The 21199-nt window shown below is 39.7% G+C and overlaps 2 protein-coding genes across 2 annotated transcripts; one reads left to right on the top strand and one right to left on the bottom strand.

Annotated features, from left to right (window-relative positions):
• Nucleotides 1-651: 651 nt before the first annotated feature.
• On the bottom strand, nucleotides 652-7995 carry LOC104604410 (uncharacterized). The gene is made up of 7 exons (XM_010268719.3): nucleotides 7638-7995; nucleotides 7382-7492; nucleotides 7017-7085; nucleotides 6525-6656; nucleotides 1454-1531; nucleotides 1224-1355; nucleotides 652-1001 (listed from the first exon to the last, which is right to left on the bottom strand). The coding sequence occupies exons 1-7, from the start codon at nucleotides 7842-7844 to the stop codon at nucleotides 813-815; spliced, it is 918 nt and encodes a 305-aa protein (XP_010267021.1). The 5' UTR covers nucleotides 7845-7995; the 3' UTR covers nucleotides 652-812.
• Nucleotides 7996-8577: 582 nt separating this feature from the next.
• On the top strand, nucleotides 8578-20791 carry LOC104604409 (SNF2 domain protein). Its single transcript, XM_010268718.3, has 5 exons — nucleotides 8578-9574; nucleotides 18757-18809; nucleotides 19261-19427; nucleotides 19506-19657; nucleotides 19771-20791. Exons 1-5 carry the CDS (start codon nucleotides 8752-8754, stop codon nucleotides 20238-20240), a joined length of 1665 nt encoding a protein of 554 aa, XP_010267020.1. The 5' UTR covers nucleotides 8578-8751; the 3' UTR covers nucleotides 20241-20791.
• The last annotated feature ends 408 nt before the right edge of the window (nucleotides 20792-21199 follow it).

Below are 21199 nucleotides of genomic sequence, written 5' to 3'. Positions count from 1 at the left end.
TACCAGGTTTGTAAAGGTTTCCCCGCCTTTCCTTTCCTTTCCCCACTTTTTTCTTCAAACCAAACACAGACTAAAGGTTCTTATTGCAAATTCCTCACCCCCTAAGAACAAACCCAGGATTCTACTCACCTCCACTTCTTTATCCACCAATCTGAATTTGGACAAAAGGATATTATTGCAGCCCTGTCCTTAGAACTTCTGTCACAGGATCTATCTACGAGATAGGACTGCGGACCGATGAAGCAATAACCATTGGCGTGGCTGTGTATTGGTTTTGTGTTTGCTTTTCATTTTCAAATGTCACTCTAATTTCTATTTCTTTATTCTACTGGTGGCATCATTATTCTCCCCATTGAAGCAATAGAAGCTCAACAATGGCTCTATTATTCTATTAATGGATCTAACTCTGACGGTGTTAGCAAGCGAGCATACTTTATAAGACTACTAGAATATTACATGTATATTAAAATTTCTTCCTTTAAGTCGGGAAAACTGGTTTAACTGCTGTAGTTATGAGTTATGACTTACGAATACCTCCAGGACATTGTGCTAGAGTCATACTGTTCATGACAAATCCCAACATTGCAAAGCAGTCCCTGTTATGGATTTTTTTATTATTTTTTTTGGTTTAATTTCTGTAGGTTGAATTAGTTTTACATTTGAATAGGTATTCTCAATTGAACTCTAAATCGTCTGCAACAGTTACAATAGTATAAAATGCAGCAAGTAACCGGAAAACAGAAGAAAGAAAGTGAAAAAAAATAAAGATCCAAAGACTCTTCTCTTCACGAAATGAACTGACCCATACAGTCCTAAAGCTCAGCCTTTGCTTTTGAAGGTTGTTTGGCAACTTGTGTTTTCTTCCCTTGCCACCATCGCCTTATTCGGAATGCCACCTTGTTTGCATGCCACCTAAGTGCTGCCCCAGTATCTGTAATTCCTTTCATGATCCTCTGTTTCCAATCTGATTTTGTGGTTTCTATAGTCCTAAGAACTTTTCCCTGCAGGCCAATCAAAGAAATAGCCACACCATTAATAGATCAAAATTTGTTAAATAAAATTTATAAGAAAAAATAAACAAATAAACCATAATACAGATGCACCATATCATATATCAAGTGCTCTCAGTGCTTCTTTTGGCAAAAGGCAGAGCAATATGTAGATACTCCATAACTGAAAATAATAAATAAAACTATGATTTTCTTGATATTTTTGGTCAATACCAATTTAGAAGGGAAATCTTCTTCATCATCATCATCATCGTCATCGTCATCATTATCTTCATCCCCAAAATTCTGCATGTTCATTAGATCCTCCCTTGAGTACATTTTCATACTGGGTGCTCCTGGCATACCCTGTAAAGAAACTTCTGAAAAATAAGTACCAATAATATGGCAAAGAAAGTGGAATTGCTTTATAAACCATGCACATGCTGAAGTCAATGGAGAATTACTTCCATGGATCTCAATATTTTTTCCATTTCTGCCTCTTTAGACGACTTTGGAATAAAAGGTTCTCCTGGATTCCTATCCTGAGTCACAAGAAAACAGATATTCGTGAGCCTAAAAATAAAAATATCCTATCACTTCATGTTATAGAAATTGCGAAGACATGGCTTTCCATCTAAACCAGAACTGACCCATGTAATTAGGTTTCTCAGGCTTACTAATCTTGAACCTAAAAATCTTAGTGCTTGTTATGCATGGACCACGTATATCTGGAATAGATAAATTTGAACAAAGAACATAATTTGCATAGACAAGAATTTGCTAAGAATTTGTCAATGGGATGTCCAAGTACAGAATCTCACTGTACAAAGGCACTTTGTATACACCTTATAATAATACAATACTTAAACTTTTCAAAAAAAAAGTCCTGCAAAATGAAATATGTAATATAGGATGGAATCTTAAGTGCTTTCATTTGGCAACCCTTGGTTCTTTTGGTTCATACTAGGGAATCCTACTACTTTCTGAATTACATTCTACAACATTAATAAGATCTACAGGACAAGATTAGCATCCAGGGACAGATAACACTTTAACGGGAATTACATCTTGATGCATGAGTTTAGGGCTTTTAGACCTTATTGTTTTGTACTTTACTATTGTGCCTTAAGAATCATATTTCAAACTCTAAGTACCCTTTTTTCCTCTTGAATTTCAAAACTTTCAGATATTTTTATTATCCAGTTCTCTGACATGAGAATGTGAAAGATTTACTTGGGGGTTGATATGTAAATCCGGTAGCCACCATTGAAGGGATATGGATATGTGCTTATTACAGGTGCAACTTGGGCTGGGTTAGCCGAGACCAAAACCTGAAAAAGTTGAGTTGGGTTGGGTCAGGTTGACAACTGGGTTAAGGTTGACGCTTTCTAACCTTACTTCACTTTGGGTTGGGTTAGGGTTGATCCCTTAGGCAATCCGACCCAACCTGAACCCAACTCTACTATGGCTGTTGTAATAAGTATTCTAATCCCACTACATATCATCATATCCCTTTGTCTTAACTCTTAAGCCCTAACCCTAATGATAGGTTGTCATTATGATTTTCATTCCACAATAGGAGATCTATCCTAATTCGAAATAGACTCTAATCATTTGAAACATTCATTCTTTCCACTTTTGCAATAAAAAATAATAAAAAAATCAAACAAGTAAATACCAATAAAAATATGGTCAGTATACGGACATAAAAATTCAGTTTAAGTTTCTTAGCCAAAGCTTAAAAGAATTTCAGAGATTTTAAGAGGATAGGAGAAAGGTTGGGTTGGCTCCAACCTGAGTCCAACCCAATCTGAAGTCAACTTCGGGTTGGGTCATGGTGGGTTAGGGTTGCAGGATTTTAGGTTGGGTCAGGATTAGGGTTGACTAGGTCAGGTTGGGAGTTCAGAACCTCCTAAGGACTGCTTACCACTTGCTACACTCTGTTGCACATAAGAAAGCAAACAAGAAATAAAAGGAAATCCATTGGATCCATATAGTTGAGTTTCTCAGTGTTGTCCTGGTGGGCTTGCTAATTAGTCGATGGTCCTTAGTTATTAGATCATCTCCTCATCGTAAGGTATGGATAGCCATTTTCTGTAACTCTATATTGAAGAGCTTCACCAATCTAATTTTTGACAGATGCTCTCTAGGTAATTCGGTTCAGCAGGGATTTGAGAAACATTGTGAGATAGTACTATAGTAGTGTTACTGTTTCTAGCATTTTCGGGGCCAGCAAAGTTAGGAGGCTCTAGGACAACAGAGCTTATACAGTGTCAGACTTTAGGTGTCTACAGGATTGAGGGAGATTCGTAGGACAGATTGCAGAGGGGAGAGGGGAATGCTTGCAGAATTTTAGGCCTTGAAGGACAGCTTGTAATTCTGCATTAATTGGATCCCCCACTCCCAATGGTCCAGAGTATACCACAATGAAAGCACCTGAAGTATCTCCAATGACTCCGCTACCCTGGATGGGCCAGCATTGCCCATGCCGCATCCATCAAAATTGAGTTTGATGGCTCTAGAATCCAGAGGAGTCCATTGCAACCCTTTGACAGTTTTTACTTGAGCTCACTACTACCTGTCATCAGCCCATCGCCCCCTCTTTTGATAAACAAGTAACTTTAGCTGAAGTTTATTGATATACTACCTGCCATCTCCTTATAATATTTAGAGAGGAGAAAGGATTAAAACTAACTGCAGGAATGATCTCTGACATCAGAAGTGAACTCCCTGTTACATTGGGTTTCCAGATCAAAAATATCTCTGGCATACATCTTTTGGTACATGGCCCCTGTTTGAGGATATAGAGTGGTCCCTGATTTTTTTTCTTCTAAAATCTTATTTGCAATTTTTTATTGGGGCTCTTGTGTTCTTACCATTATATTTTCATATAATTTTTTGGTTGACCCTGAACAGAAAAGGGAAGTACCTTATGTTTTCAATACAGAGCAATGCTGTTCTTCATGCAAAGGCATGGATGAATCAAGATGACTTTGAGCATTCAACTGCATATCAAGATTATGTAATAAGGTTTTAGAACTTACTAATGCAGTAAGTGTGAGCAATATTAAATGGAACCCCTCTCCTCTTTTGTTTTGAAGGAAAATTGGAAGTTTCCCAGCTTTATGTCAAGCTAGTTAGCTTTCAAGATATCAAATTGATACTTCTAACTTCCAAGATTAACGACATAAGCAAGCTCTATGCCTTAGAATGATTTTAGTGGCTGCTTGTTAATCAACATTGAGTTCTCAAGGACACACAGCATCATTTAGGTGTTACTCAAGCCTTTAGGCTGTGTGAACACATCCAAGGCATTCTTTCTCTTCTGAGGGCATTGTGAAGGCAGTGCACAAAAGGAATTTGGAGTTTGAAGGTGATCCAGAACAAAATAGGAAAAGGAAATAGCACAGTATTGAGGAAAATAGAGTGTTAGTTTTGACAATGAATAGATTTTTTCTCTTATGACAAGATCTGCATAAATTGCACTTTTTCTTTTGAGAGAAAGGTGGCAATATATTTATTGACAAAAAAGAGTGTGAAGTAATCTCTAACATTTCATTCAAGAAATGGATCAGCTGACTCAGCTACCAAGGCCCCTTATTCAACCCTATAGCTCCATTTAATAACATCTGCTGAATCTCCCTTGATGGTGAGAGGAGGCCCGAACCTCTTAGTATTTGTAAGTTGGTATGGAGGGCAAGCACCTCAGTTTTATTTGAGGTCACATCTCCAATAGGTCCATTGAAGATCCAAACAGTGTTCCCATTTGGAGAAGATATAAGGATTTCCGAAAGGTTCCTTTGTGCAAGTAAATTGTACCTTAATAGCATGAATAAGTGTTTACATTGGCAGAAGGTACAAAGATGCATCAATTCTACACGAGGTTTTCTGACACATCTACTGGATGAAGATGAATAATAGATAACTAGTGTTTCTATTTTTGTTTTTTCTCCTGGTGAACTGAGGGTTGACTTGTGAATGATATTGTACAATATGGAAATGGATGGTTACTAAATACAAGGCATAAACTATGTGCATTTAGGGGAATAAAGTTGGATGGTATACAATATTACACAATGGATAGAATCATTAATATAATATCAAGTATGAGAGGGTGTGCGTCTAGATAGGTTGGATGACATGATTATTAGCCAATCAAGGTCAGAAAAAGGAAAGAATTGTATGGACTATGGACATTAACACTTAAAAATGATCAACACCTGGGCATTCATGCCAATGACTTTAGGTATAATAAATTAATGATACAATATTGCCAACACTTGTAGTCTGATTGATTATTCAGTTCAGGTAGAACTCTCAAACATGGAAGCATGTAGGCAAAGTATTCTTCTGTTTTTACTTGACTACTTTTTAGAATATTCCCTTTTAGTAATTGTAAAGAATATGGTTGACTGTTATGACCCTAAAGGTTATACAGCTTGGTTTGATGTGTTCCAATAGTCACGAAGATTTTGACATATTGGTCAAGTATGTAACCATTGCTATTAGAGCCTACCACCACATCTCAAGTTCAAATCATGGAAAAAGTACTTGGAGCAGAGTGAGAGCCGTCATAGGAAGGGCTATTTAGGGTAGAGTGAAAGTCATCATTAGAAATGGCTACTTGGAGTAGGGTGAGAGCTTCCATAAGGAAAGGGTGATGAACTGCCAAAGTGAGAACCACCATGGAAAGGGCTAGCAACCACCAAAATGAGAGCCATTGTGGAAAGGGCTACCTACTGACAGAGTGAGAGCTGGCTGGGGAAAGGGCTACTTGCCACCAAAGTGAGGGCCACCAAGACGTTAACGTGGAAGTGTGGTAGTATGTTATGGTCCTAAAGTTAAACAAATTGGATTGACACATTCCAACAGTGTTAAGGCTCTTGGCGTATTGATCAAGTATGTAACATTGAGACATAATAAATGGCCAACCCTGTCCTGCATGACCACATGGAAAAGAAGCTGATAAAACCAATGACTTTGTACTAACACATAATCCACTTTTATCTGATCCTATTGTATGGGAGTCCTGGCCCCCAGACTCTATTCTAAGTTTCTTCTAATATTAATGACATATGAATGTTGCAACCAAGAAAAATGTAGTTTAGAAGGAATTTTACTTGGATAACCAAACAAGGCCATCAATGAACCATTGACATTATAGAGGAAGGTTGCATCTACAACCTTTCTAGAAAGGATCTATCAGGTCTAAAATCTTGGCAGTAGACTCCTACAGACCTACTAATGGCCAAGACTATTGGGACATTCCTACACATTATCACACCTATGCTACTTGGAACAAAAGTAATAGTAGCTGACAGTTGGATAATATAGAAAAAAAAAATATCCCAAAAATGTGCAGGTAATTTTTCTGATTTGTTTCAAAGATTGTACAAAATGGATAAGAACATCAAGAGTCGAATTGATAAAAGTGGATAGTAATGATAGATGCAGTTGACCCTTAAGTTAGATGTCATTCATAATATTTAATTGATGCTAGTTTCTTGTCACTTGAACTGTTTAAATTATAGTTACCTTTGGAACAGGAGGTGGCTCAACAGCACATGTTTTTGTAAGATCATTGCAAAGAAACTTTACCAACACATCAATTTGAGGCTTGGATCGGAACAGATATTCTGCAACATCAGTGTCAGAATAACCCATAACCTGGAAAGAATTAATGTAAAAGTCCACATACGTCATAAGAAATGTGGCACTGGATTGATTCATAATATTTGATAACATCAAGAGCTGAAGTTAAGGTCATTAAATGGAGCCTAAGTACCAAAAAAATGCAGCAATACGAAATTACACTGTGCTAAAGTATTTCAAGGAATGATTTAATTTTGGGTTCACGAATATTGGAGATGAGTAAAATCATTCAAACGTTTTTGTCCAAATTGTTGCTCCTTGAGACAGAAAATCATTGGTTTCCTTGAAAAGAGAAGCTCTCTTTCAGTGGGTAACGCAGATAAATTTGATTTATCAATCACAAAATTTGGTAACAGCAAACGAACAAAGTTTCACCTCTTGGCAAGCTCGTTCGATGGTCTTACATTCTGAATTGCATTGCCCTTCAGAGTCTTGTTCAACAAGCTGGAAGATGAAGGATATTAATATGAGAAACCACGGTAACAAACTAAACTAGAAAACAAATATTATACTTTTACAGTAAAGATATATGCTATCTATTAATATGATATCCAGAAGATAACGAACGCATAGAAGAATCCTCAAGCTTGAGAAAAATTAAGAATCAATACGTGATTTGGTTACTGGGCCAAATATGTATCGTGAACCCTTGTTACTGTTTCATCAACAAAAAGTTACAAACTACGCAAAAGACAATTTTTTTTCCCAAACAAGATTGTGACGCAGAAGATTATTCTTACCTCCAATTTATCCCCCTTCTCTACGATGTCTATTCGTAGAATCCAATCAGCTTCCTGCTTCTTCAAATTGCAAACGTTCTCTGATATTTCGATGATCTGGAACTCTGAGACCTAAAAAGGAAGAATTAAATCAAATGAACACACCTCTTCTAACACAGTTAACCGTGAATCTTTTTTTTTTTTTTGGTTTCAACAGTGGATCCATTTAATTTAAACGAGTAAATATGGCTAAATCCGCTAACTTTAAAAAAAGGACCTTCTTGGGAGCGATCCGGGCTTCTTTGTTCTTGACTTGGTGGTATAGCTGATGAGCTATCTTCTCGCAAACTTGACATTTAATGTACGGTATATCTTTCTTCTTAGCGACTGAAACTGGTTTCTTAGCAGAGTGAGAGATGGGTACCCATGACGACATTAGCAAAGCTACTACTAAAAAGACGAAGATGGATTCCGTCTTCGCCATTAATCTCTGTATCAAAGCTCTACAGCTCTACAATATGCCCCCTCGATTTCGAAAAATACGAGATTCATACAAATGCAGAACTGAAGCAATCACTATATCAGTGCAGTGTCTTCGTTGGGTCATGGAAACAATACGCTTGAGGGATCCGCCGCATCGCCTCGCAGAGTGAAGTTCTCTATGAATTACGTGTTGGGCGTCTCCGATTGGCTACACGTAAGAAAAGTTTACTGGGGGCCCATTGTTTGCAGCCAATGAGAAGCGGCGTGTCTTACCTCACAGAGTGGAGTCCACAGTCCAAGTCGAATCGAGCTTGGCCCAGATTGTATAGAGTTGGAGACTTAGAGCTATGGAGTTGGAGTCCAGGTCCGTTAATGGGCTACTAGGCCCAGAAATAAGTGGGCTTGTTTACTGGGGGCCCATTGTTCACTTGGACGGTTAGTTTCAAAATTCGTTCGAGATGATAAATGATCAGATGGCTATAAGGTATTGAGCTCTGTCGAAGAGATACACCGCATCAGTTTGCCCTGTGTAAGTCAACGAAGTCCGTTAATGAAAGTCAATGTCTAGCGTGAGCGTCCACTTATGTGACTATGTGAGAGGCAACGTCATCAACAGACACCTTTCAAAATTCGAATTCGAGGGCGTAGTGTCACCCAGGTACATGCTAGTAACGAACGCCAGTCTGAATTCGAAAGGAAGTCCGTTACTTAGTCTAAAACCCTAAAAAAAACTCGGCATTTGCAAACCCTCCCTCTCCTTTCCACTCTCTCTCCATTCGGACCAGAACACTAGGGGTTTGCGCGCGTAGCTGTTCTTGACCTGTTTGAAAATCATCTAATCTAAATCACCTCCGGAGCTTTTCAATCCTTTTTTTTTTAATTTCTCCTGAATTATTGTAAATTTCGACATGGATGTAGTCGCCGTGGAGTCTTTTAGCGGTGGGAAATCGCCGGATTTCGGTCCTCTAATCGGCCATAATTATGAAATAATGTTAAAAGAGTCGGTAGATCGGTTCTTAGATGAATGTCGGAAAGGCATTTCTGATGTTTCTGGTTTTGGTTCGGTTTTCTTTCGACTACTGCAAGCTAGGGTTGATCCTCCTATCGAAGTTATCTGGTTCTACTCCGCGGTTAGCTTTCGTGGTGGTAATCTAGACGGACTAGACCCTCTAAGTCGGGTTTTAATGGTGAAGGACCTGTTTCAGCTGCTTACCGCTTGTTCGGCTTCGTGTAATGGTTTGAAGAGTGTTGCCGTACTAGCTCCAGTCCTGTTTGAGTTGCACCAAGTAATCGTTGGTTCCTCTGAGAAAAAGCAGTCGTTGAAGACCGAGAAGAAACTCACGAGGGAGATTGATTGTCTGATCGAAGGAATTGTTGGCTATATCAGCATATGCTGTAGTAAGGATTCAGATGAAGAAGATGCTTCGGTTAGTCTGCTTCCTTGTTTTACAGACTTGATTCGTGTTTGGATGACTGACCAACCGGAGGGGAACCGTGATTCGCGGGAGATTTTGAGGCTGTTTTTCCCGCTATCCAGTCAAGAGATTCGCCAAGAGCTTGGTGATGGAGGATGTATGGTCGGTAACCTCGCTGGAGTTGTTATCGCAGAGGCTTTCTTACTGAGATTGTCATTGAAATTTCGTACTGGAATTTCAAGAGCTGAGTTGCAGAACGAGTTGAAGTCTTGGGCAGTCGGTTCGGTTACTGGGTTTCGTAACTGTTACTTCTTTGGTATGCATTACTTTCCTCTTCCATATGTTTCCATTCTGTTTTGATCTATAAGTTTAATTCACTTCCCAAATCTCCAGTTTGTAAGTTGGATTCTTTGTGTTTTATAACATAACTGTTCCAATGGTTTTCCTCCCTCCCTACTGGGGGAGGGACAGATGTACACAGCCTTACCCCTGCACATACAGAGAGGTTGTTACCAAGATTTGAACCCTGGTTGCCAAGGTTGCAATAGAGTCACCCAACCGTTGTGCCAAGACCCACTGTTTCCAAGATAAGGGGATAACAATGAACAATAAATTATACTTATTTTAGCAAGATAAAAAAGTTTTCTACCTGGTAGTTATGCATAACAAAAATGCTGAATGCTGGCTATGTATACAACATTAACACTTGAGAATTTTATGAGAAAAAATAAAAAATGTCTGTTTTTGTTCAATGTCTCATTGTTTATAACAAGTCTTAAACAGATAATAGGGCATGCAAGGGAGGTGTCAGAAAGGAACTGCTGCGTTGGAAGATCAGAATCCGAGATCATGGAGTGGATTCAGTCGGGAGAGATTTTCCCAAAAGAAGATGACAATGCGGTAGAAGATGACTTAAAGATATTGGAAGAGCCGGATTTGAAAAAAAAAAGAGGGTGGGAGGGACAACAGTTTTGGAGAGAATGAACATGGACAAGGGGGAGAGAGGGACGAAGTTCAAACAGGGCTTGAGATGGAAAATGGTGACCTCCATGTCTCTAGGGAAGAAGTAGAGACCATTGATGAAGAGGATGAGGAAAAGAAAAAGTCTCTTTCAAGAGTCTACATAAGGAAACAAAAATCCAGAACCAGGCCTTTGAAGAGAATGCAGGAGTAGGTAAAGAGGATGGAGCAACAGGTACAGAGGAGGAAGAAGTAGTCATAGATGAGACTCATGGAGTTGAGAAATCTGTGGATATGGGAAAGGGTGCTGAACACAGGGGTGAGGGTCAGTAAATTGTTGGGTTTATTCTTCTTGGGGGGAGAGGATTTTGCAAAGGAAGCTTTTAGGGAGGTGGAAAATACTAGAGTCCAGACGAAAGAGAAGAATAAGGGGGTGGCTGATTCTGGTTCAGGGACAACTAAAGAATTTGGAAGTGTAAATATAGTTGGAGATGTAGAGGAGGGGAAGGGTAGAGAAGACCTGAGTGCAGATCAATTGTTTGAGAAGAATGCCATATTTGAGTTAGAAAGAATTAATGCTCAAAGGGAGGGATCTACAAGGGTGAGAAATGCCCTAATGCAGTAAGAAGATTTAGAAGACAGAAAACCAATCAAAAGAGACAAGTTTCAAATGTTTTTGCAAGACTGAAGATGGGAGTATATGGAGCGGGATTAAAAAAGCAAGGGAGAAAGATAAAAAAAGCTACCCAGATGAGACAAGAGATTTCTATATTAGACAGTGGGCATGATGAGGAAATGGATAAAGTTTAAGTTGAGCATTTCATCAGTTGGATTTTTTGGGTTTCAGGATGCTTTTTTCATATGTTTTCTGGCAGAATTTGGAGGTTCTGGGATTCAGTCTCTTGCTTGTTTTAGTTTGTTTTAGGAGTTGGTGGTAGGGCCCTTTGTGATTTTTGTTGTGATATTTGTAATTGGATATGGTTTGTTTCTTAAGGTGCTTTGGTATGTCTGCAGGGTTAATTCTCTGTTTTTTATGGGTTTTTGTTAGGGTGGATCTGTCGTATTTTGGGTCTGTTCTTGCTAGGTGATTCCTTATCACCCTGCTGTAATATCCTTTTCCTTTTCTCTAATAAAGTTTATTTTTTATTTATCTTCAAAAAAATGCTTTTTATTATATTTGGTTCTTACATCGTTTGGGGAATTGTTACTATGTACTGTGTGGCTAGGAAGCCAAGGAATGACTTGTTTGACCATTGTTCTTTAGTTGGGGAATATTCTTTGCTTGGTTTAAGTTGATCTTCTCTTCAAGAGAATGGGTGGTGTTGGTGTGCATTGGAGAAAAGTAATACCTTTTTGTCCTTAGTAGACGTTCAGGACTGTTATCAGTCTTGAACTCTAATGGATTTCAGGTTTGGAAATAAGGAAAAAAGGTATAGAGAAGAGAGGAGAAAGAGGGAGGAAGAGAAGTAGAACACAAGAGTTAAAAGGAGGAACAGAAGCTTAATGTTCTACCGCCACCACTTTATTTAATATTTATAGGTTATGCTCATTACATGGAAAGGACAGATCTGCCCTTAGTCTTTACATAACAAATAGAGCAAAATAAGACTAAAACAAATAACAACTGAAACAACTAAATGACCAACAGCTGACCCTAGGAAGACTAGAACACCTTCTACCCTACGAACACAGTGGGACCGTAGCTGTGGGGCCCACATCTGTGTTCTCTACACTCCCCCTCAAGTTGGGAATAAATGTTTATCATTCCCAACTTGGATAGATCCGCCTCTAGCTTCTTCCGTGGTACAGCTTTGGTGAGGATATCTGTCAGCTGCATGTTGGAGGTGATGTATGAGAGACACACATCTTGTGATGAGACCCTCTCTCGTACAAAATGTTGATCAACTTGAATATGTTTAGTTCTGTCATGCTGTACCTGATTGTGTGCTATATTAATAGCCACTTGATTATCAAAATACAACATCAGGGGCTTCTCATACTCAATACCCAACTCCTCAAGTAGTGATCTCAGCCAAAGAATTTCAGCCACTCCATTAGCCATTAACCTGTATTCAGCTTCAGCACTCGGGAGGCAACACTCTGTTTCTTACTCCTCCAAGAGACCAAGTCACCTCCCACAAGAGCACAATATCCAGAGGTAGACCTTCTGTCATCAACACTCCCAGCCTAATTGGCATCCGTATAGACCTCCACCTTCATGTGACCATTGTTCTTGAACAGTATACCTCTACTCGGGCATCTCTTCAAGTATGCTAATATTCTTTCTGCTACTAGAAGGTGCATGGTTTTAGGAGAATGCATGTACTGACTGACAACACTAACTGCATAACTGATATCTGGCCGAGTGAGGCATAGATATAGGAGCTTTCTCACTAATCGCTGAAACATAACATTGTCTTCAAGTGGCTCCCCACTCTTTGCACTAATCCTGTGGTTCTATTCAATGGGTGTATCCGCAGGTTTGACACCTAGCTTTTCGGTTTCCGCCAACAGATCTAGAACATATTTCCTCTGAGAGACAAAGATCCCCTGTTTAGATCTAGCAACCTCAATACCCAAAAAATATCGTAGTGCACCCAGATCTTTCACCTCAAACTCTTGATGAAGGAGCCGTTTGAGGGACTCAATCTCATGGCTGTCATTCCCTGTCACCACACTATCATCAACATATACTGCAAATAATGTCAGAGAGGACTCCACCCTCTTGATGAACAGTGTATGATCTGACTGGGCTTGTACATAACCGAACTTCTCAAGGGCTAGTCTGAATCTGTCGAACCAAGCTCTAGGTGATTGCTTCAAACCATACAATGCCTTATTGAGCCAGCAAACCTTCTTACCTGCCTCTATATCATAAAATCTAGGAGGCAACTGCATGTAAACCTCTTCCTGCAGGTCACCATTCAGAAAGGCATTTTTAACGTCCATTTGGTACAAAGGCCAAGTGTGGCTTGCTGCAAGAGATAATAGAACTCGAATGGTGGTCATCTTGGCTACCGGGGCAAATGTCTCCAAGTAATCTATACCATAAGTCTGAGTGAACCCTTTTGCAACTAGCCGAGCTTTGTACCTCTCAATGGAACCATCCGCATTGTGCTTCACAGCAAATACCCATCTGCATCTAACTGGTTTCTTTCCTTTGGGCAAATCAACTAGCTCCCAGGTATTATTTTTCAACAGGGCATCCATTTCAACTTGCATTGCACTTCTCCACTCCGGGACTGATAGGGCTTCTTGCACTGTTCTTGGAATAGGGACATTAGCAATGGAAGTGAAATAGGACCTATAGGAGGGAGATAGGCGATCATAGGATAAGAACTGAAAGATGCAGTGGGCTGTAGATGTGGTGCAATGCCGTTTTCCTTTACAGATGGCAATGGGAAGGTCAATGTCGTCTATAGGGGGTGAAGTGGCAACAATGGAAGGACTCTTTGTGAGCCCTGGGACTGTAATATCTGGACTTGGAGCCGCAGAAGAGGTTGGAGCTGGCTGGGACTACTGATGACCGGGATCAACCTGCCTGCATCGCCTGTGATAGACTCTCAACTCCTGATCCCCCTGCCCACCCTCGCTACTGCAGCCCTCATCACCCAATGGAATAGGTAAAGGAACAGCCCCAAAAGTATTAACCCTGCCCTCACTGCACTCCCCCTAAAGAAAAGGACTCAAATCTCCACTCTCACTACTCTCCCCCTGAGGAGAGACCCGAGAATAGTAGGGTGTCTCCTCAAAGAAAGTGACATCCATAGAAACAAACTTCTTCCCTGAGACAGGATCATAGCAACAATAACCCTTTTGAGTTTGTGCATAACCAAGAAAGATGCATTTGGAGGCCTTGGGTTCGAACTTGGAGTGATGGGGACCGAGAAGTTGAACAAAAAAGGTACAACCAAATGTTTTCAGGGGATTAGTAAACAACTCCTCATTGGGGTATAGAAGGGAAACGGGAGGTTTCATATCAAGAACTCAGGAAGGAACCCGATTAGTAAGATATACCACCGTGAAGATAGCATCACCCCAGAAGCGAATAGGGACATTGGAGGTAAACATAATACTTCTAGCCACCTCCAAGATGTGCCTAGTCTTCCTTTCTGCAACCCTATTCTGCTGAGGTGTATGAGGGCAAGTGCTCTGGTGGATAACCCCATGATTAAGAAGGTACAATGCCAATGGCTTAGCAAAGTATTCCTTGGCATTATCAGATCTAAGAACTTTGATCCTGGTAGCAAACTGGGTTTGGATCATTTGGTGGAAGTTTTGGGTCAGGGCGGGAACCTCATCTCGTGAATGCACAAGATAAACCCAAGAAAACCGAGTATGGTCATCAACAAATAACAAAAAATATCTGTACCCACCCATAGAAGGAATGTGATATGGCCTCCAAACATCAGTATGCACAATATCAAAAGAACTATTACTCCTTTTATTACTCAATGAATAAGAGTTTCTACAATGTTTAGCAAACTCACAACTTTCACATTTCAACTGAGACGACTCAACAGACTCAAACAAAGTAGGGAACAGACTCTTTAAAGATCGAAAAGACAAATGACCCAATCGGTTATGCCAAAGCATAACTGGACTCACAACCTAAGAAACAAGTAACTTCTTATCCACTGACTCTTCCCGACGAGAACTCTCCCTGAGCAGATAGATCCCATTCGTCTCACGGCTAGTCCCAATCACCTTCTTCGTCTCCTTGTCCTGAAAAACACATCGGTCAGGGAAGAAAGTTACTAAGCAGTTCATATGTTTGGTAATACTACTAACTGAAAGAAGGTTAGTATCAAGTTTAGGAACATTCGGGACAAAAGACAAGGAGATAGTATCTGACAGTCTGATGTCACCCTTGCCAGAAATAGGGACAAGAGAGCCATCAGCAATAGATACTCTATCCCTACCAGAAAAGTGATAAGTAGTAAACAATGAGGGCAAGCTAGTCATATGGTCGGATGCACCTGAATCTATTATCCAACAGGGTTCAGTAGTACCTGGAGTTGAGGCATGGTAGGCTGAGGCTCGAGTACTTGAATGTGCAAAGGCTGATGTGGCAGGGGCTGATGATGACCGCGGTGACTAAGCTGAGTTGCCAACTTCCTTTTCCAACTGTATTAGAGCAACCCGAACTGCAACTAAGGTCTCTAAGGGTGTGCCTCTTGTGTCAGACAAGGATGCTGAATCAATAGTCATGACCACATGAGCATTACCTTTCTTGTTTCTCAACTTTGCCAGGACCAAATGTGGATGCAACTTCCAACACGTTTCTTTTGTGTGTTTAGGTTTCTTACAATGCTCACATACCACATCCCTTTTATCTTCCTTCTTTCTGTCCTTCTCTGAATCACCCCCAGTTTTGGGTTTGACAGCTACCAAGGCAGGTGTAAGTGGCTGAGGTTGCATCATGACTTTCCTCTTGGTCTCTTCATTGTGCACTAAGGAGTATGCCTGAGAGAGGGTCACACTATCTCTGGTCAAAATCTGCTGCCTCACAATATCATATTCTGAATTCAGTCCTGCTAGAAACTCAAACACCCTGTTTGTCTCGATTTCTATGGATCTGAGCATCTTTGGGACTCTCCCACTCAAGAGTCTCTAAGTGATCAATCTCATGCCACAGGGACTTCAAGGTAGAGAAGTAGACCGAAACCGGTTTTTCTCCTTGTTTAAGGGTATTCACCTCACATTTTAATTCATATGCTCTGGCAACATTAAGGGGTTGTTGGGAGTAAGTTTCTTTCATCACATCCCATATCTCCTTGGTTATCTTTGCCCATAAGTAATTTCGGCTAATATGAGGTTGCATAGAATTACACAGCCATGTCATAACCAAGTAGTTTTCTTGGACCCACTTGGTATACATAGGGTCTCCCTTGGAGGGCTCTGTCACATCTCCCAAGAGATACCCTACTTTGCCCCTTCCCCCAATAGCCATCATGGCTGATTGGGCCCATTCCAAATAGTTTGATTCATTAAATCTTACGGTTGTTATCTGAAAATCTGTCTCAGAACCACCACCATAACTGCTGTTTCCAAAACTGCCTTCTGCCTAATTCTTAAACTCCATTTCGGTCAAGAACCAATAGTCTCAAAATTAGGGTTACTACAGTCAAAACAGCACTTGGACTATCAACCACAATCACAAAATCAGTATAGAACCAGTTTGTACTCACAGTAGATGTGCATGAAACAGGTATAAAATTGATCTGAAACCAATTACCACACACAACAGCAACAGTCCGTACAGTTTTCACCCCCTTAGAAGAGTTCGAAACCCCAAAAAACTGAAAAAACAGCTTGGAGAATAATTTGATATGCTGAAGCAGATTAGGGTTTTAATCAGTCCTAGAAGCAAATTCTCAGCCGTATACTCCAGACAGTACCGTACGGATAAGGCTTGTAGTAGGGTTAATATGGAACCCTAAAACTGATCAATGAGGGGGAGAGAACTATTAGGGTTTGCTGTAGTGTTAGATCACAAGGTTCAGCCCAGTATTAGGGTTTGCCGCAGGGTTAAGACAAAACCCTAGAGAATAGAAAGATAAAACCCTAGAGTGGTTCAGCCGCCCTTTCTAGATAGGTCCAACCTATCTTCTGTGATAGTATTTCTCTTAGAAAATAAAAGACTTACAAGAGGATGTTGTTCGCTGCCTTCCAAGGTTACCCGAACCCTAGCCTTCCCTGATTCTTCCTGATCACCAACACGCTGCAACTGTGGCAATTCTTCAAACAGCTGCTAAACCCTCTGGAGATCTCCAAGAATCAGTCAACAAACTCTGCTTTCTTAGCTTCCAGCCTTAGATGGTTCTCATGTGGTCGGCTGGACTAGACTCACATGAGAAACCCTAGCTTTGATACCAAGTAGACGTTCAGGACTGTTGTCAGTCTTGAACTCTAACGGATTTCAGGTTCGGAAATAAGGAAAAAGGGTATAGAGAAGAGAGGAGAAAGAGGGAGGAAGAGAAGTAGAACACAAGAGTTGAAAGGAGGAACAGAAGCTTAATGTTCTGCCGCCGCCACTTTATTTAATATTTATAGGTTATGCTCATTACATGGAAAGGACAGATCTGCCCTTAGTCTTTACATAACAAATAGAGCAAAATAAGACTAAAACAAATAACAACTGAAACAACTAAATGACCAACAGCTGACCCTAGGAAGACTAGAACACCTTCTACCCTACGAACACAGTGGGACCGTAGCTGTGGGGCCCACATCAGTGTTCTCTACATCCTTTTTAAGCAGAACAGGTATTCGCATCATAGAACTGAATATTAGTGGTAATTTATTCAGCAATCTCAGTATGGTTAGTATTGATGGCTCTTGTGGGAATGATAATGGGGAAAAACATGTCAATGTCAATGGCTGTCAAAGAATCCAGCAAAGAGAAAATCGGTCCTTCTGGTGGAGAGAGGTTGGTGTTGTTTCTTGGGAGTCCAAGAATCCTAAGACATGAGCCTTGTGCAGCAAGAGGTCAGTGCACTGACAAGTCTTTCAGAGATGATACGAAAGTAGTAAATGTTTTCTTTGTTGATGTTTATGAAAAAAGTTACTTGAAAAGATAGTGGGCTATTGCTTGAGGCTTGAATGGGTTTTCCCTTATTTGTCATATTTGTGGCAAATGGAGCTTTGTGCCTTTTTTTCAAAATGAAATTTGATCAGTAATGTTAAAACCCTTTGTTAGGCTTCTAGGAAGCATACTTGGACTTGAGGATTGGAAGCTCTGCATTGAAACAGACGACAATTTGAATCCAGTGGTAACCCATTGACTAGATAAAGAATCTGAGGTCCATGTTTGTATACTGGAGCTTAGTTTCATGAAGAAGAAAATTGGGAAATGGTGTAGGATTGAGAACTATAAATGGTGTCTAGGCAAGCTGAGTCTGCTGCATATTTATCCAAGTGATTCATATATCGGTTAAACTGTTCGAAAGGGTCATTACTCAATGGTGGTCCCAGCTATCCAGTGTCTTGAGGGTGTTTGACTAGATAGGGATCTAACCTTTGGCAATTTTTTGTACAAAGTGGCTACTCTGACTCTTTCATAGTTTCGTGTATTTTTTATATGTTTGTTGCATATATATACGAATATTCTTCAAAAGGTAAATTTATCTTCACTATTTTTATTTACTTGACCCATTCAGTTTTATATCAAGTACAGTTGGCAGTGGGCTGTGGGCGTCCAAATGAATATTCAGTGGGTGATAGTATCTCATAATATGGATAGTGCCTCTCCCTTTTCCTTCTACTTTATGTTGGACATGAATTTTCTTTTACTCTTATTTCCATTTTCTATTTTTTGAGGGTAAATTGGGTTTGACAGAATTCTTTTTTTTTTTTCAAAGGTAGGGTGATAGGAGTTTATCATTTATAGGTCTCATAATATATTTTTAACTATGCTTTTGAAAACAACTTCAGCCGCAAATGTTTTTCTTTTATTCTATGAATGCCTCCATAGTCCATTTGTCAATTTTGGGGTGCTTACTTTCTAATCTCTAATTGTCTATTGACATCTGTCAGAGACCCTTGTCAGGATGCTGCTAGAGCGAACTTTGCCTGTCACCTCTATTTTGGTGAGTATTTCTTCAAATGAATGCTTATTGGAGTCTGCATTTGCTAAACCAATGGTAGGCACACCACAGTTGTGTACCACCTGCCCCTCAGCACATGAAGAAATGCAATTTTGCATATTATTTGCTTAAAACTCCCATGTGTTGAGGACAGGTGGCATAAGTCTGTAATGTGCCTAATGTTGTTTGTATTTGTATACAACTTTTCCTATGCATTTCTTCAACTGAAAAAAAAAAAGATTGTGAAAATGATCAGGTAACGATTTTCTCACAGAATTCATACATTCCACTGTGAGTTTGTTTGTTGATCTTGACCAATTTAGTTGAAGATGCAATATACCTTAAATATATCCACTTTCTTGCTGCAAGGGGGTAATCGGGTATATGTTTTCTAATTTTCCTGATTTGTTTGCATTTTAACTGGTGCACCGAGTGTATTTTTGCCACAAACCAGGGTACCGAAGATGAATCTTTTCTGCGGAGAGTCCTTTATGATGTTGTAGTACTGGTGGAGTATTCTTTCCTCAATACTGATAGTGGGATCCATCTCCCTGCTTTCCGTATGAAAACTCTTGCTGTTGCAAGGTTGCTTGTTGCCAATGAGGCCATTCAGGGTGCCAGGTAAGAGTTGGATAAAATGGAATAGGACTGTGCTACATGAATTCTTTCATATCTAAATAATCAATTTGCTTTTTCCAGGGAAAATGGAGATCATGCCAAAGCAATTTCTTATATAAATGCCTATACTAGATCTCGTCTGCCTTCTGAATTGGTTAAATGTGTCAGTGGTCAAGTTGGCATTGATGAAAAAAAGAGTGGATCTGATTTTTCTACACCTCAAACTCTTATCAGTATGTATCTTTTCCCTCTCTTTTGTTCAATCTTATTATTTATTTGATATTATCAGTTTGTTCATGACAGATCTTTTCTTAATGTATAACTATAAACTGATTTCATTCTCTAGAGTGGCTACTAAAGCTTGATGATCAAGGGGCTAAAGTATTTGATCATTACATCTCAAAAATGCATATGAAGTTGAGGCTTGAAATATCAAAAGTGGAAAATGAAGCTCTGCTGTGGAATCCAGGCAGTGATAAGGTGGAAGATGATCTCTTCTTTTACATTGATAGCAAGGGAGAAAAAAAGGGAGAAGATGAAGAAAAGGCGGGGGGTGATCAAGAGATGATCGAGTCCATGGATGCTTCATTGTTGGCTGCTGCTCACACAATGAAGTTCACTGAAAATGATAGGAGGAGAAAACGCAAAGAAGGCAGGCAAACTGAAGGTGAGACAAGGGTTAAGTTTGTCAAGTACCACCTTCATGATGATTCTATCAGAGAGAAGCCTTCACCTTTTACTGATTATGATAGTCCAAGTAGTGCAAGTGAAGTGGAAGATCCACAATCAGATGAAGATGTTGAAATGGAAGAATAGAGTTCTAGTGAAGCAGAAAGATGTGATGGGGAAATTGCAGAACTTCAGTAAGCATGTCATGGACAACTATCTGCTGGTGGTTGGCTTAGAAAACTATCAGGTTCTGACTGATCCTTTTTGTCTGAACACCACCAAATGTTGTAGCAAGTAGCAAAGAACCAGTTCTAGTTGGACAGATCACAGATGAAGTTTCAAGAGTAAGTGGCCAGAGTGGAGCCAATGGAAGGTTCTGCTGCTGCTAGCCTTTTGCCAAATTTTCTAATTGCAAGGCCAGTTTGCAAAATCTGTCAATTAGTCTGATTTTATAGTCTTTTCTGATGTGGTTGTTGTCTGATCAAGTACACCAACCAAAGAAGAGGCATCTTGCTAAAATTTTCTTCTCTTTTCATTTCTTTATGTAAAAGAGATTTTAAATTTCATGTTGTAGGGCAAAATGAGCAGGTCCTATTTGATATATTCAATACCGTACCTCTCTTTGTAGCCGAGACTAATCAATACTCTGTTTTTTTTGTTAATTCTTCAGTCAATAACCCACCCTGGTTCTTCTTGTATAGGTCTTCTGGTTTGGTGGTTGGACATTAAATCCTTTTTTTCAGATCCGGACCTTTTCGATACTCTTTCTTTTTATTGTGAATAAAGTTTACTGATGATTCTAAAAAAGACTAAAAATGAGAATTGGAAAATGTTTAACTCATGGTTGTGTTGTAGAACAAATAGAACTAATTAAAAGAATTCTACAGCAGTGGAGACTGAAAAGACAACAAATTACGTTTATTTTAACAAAATACTCAAATCGAATAGTTTCCCGAGCATGGGTTCGAGTAAACAAGTCAAGAATCCATACCTAAGTAACTGCATGGATCACTGAGCATACACCATCCGGCACCGTGGCAATTGCTAGGTGTACACTAGGGTCAATGTTTGGTTCAATTCTCATTCTTTTTCATTTTTATCCAAGA

Source organism: Nelumbo nucifera, chromosome 6 (assembly GCF_055504915.1).
Source record: "Nelumbo nucifera cultivar China Antique chromosome 6, China Antique-T2T, whole genome shotgun sequence".
Taxonomy (NCBI): domain Eukaryota; kingdom Viridiplantae; phylum Streptophyta; class Magnoliopsida; order Proteales; family Nelumbonaceae; genus Nelumbo; species Nelumbo nucifera.
The sequence above is the reverse complement of the archived record's forward strand: the minus strand, read 5'-3'. Positions and strand labels throughout refer to the sequence as shown.

Bases quoted from the DNA above. Each gene is read 5' to 3' on its own strand.
- LOC104604409 (XM_010268718.3), top strand. From the start codon at position 8,752: ATGGATGTAGTCGCCGTGGAGTCTTTTAGCGGTGGGAAATCGCCGGAT. The intron at 18,810-19,260 runs GTGAGTATTTCT...GCCACAAACCAG, and splicing joins TGCCTGTCACCTCTATTTTG to GGTACCGAAGATGAATCTTT. The intron at 19,658-19,770 runs GTATGTATCTTT...TTCATTCTCTAG, and splicing joins TACACCTCAAACTCTTATCA to AGTGGCTACTAAAGCTTGAT.
- LOC104604410 (XM_010268719.3), bottom strand. From the start codon at position 7,844: ATGGCGAAGACGGAATCCATCTTCGTCTTTTTAGTAGTAGCTTTGCTA. The intron at 6,657-7,016 runs GTGAAACTTTGT...AATTCTTTCCAG, and splicing joins TCGAACGAGCTTGCCAAGAG to GTTATGGGTTATTCTGACAC. The intron at 1,532-6,524 runs GTAACTATAATT...CTTGTGACTCAG, and splicing joins AGCCACCTCCTGTTCCAAAG to GATAGGAATCCAGGAGAACC.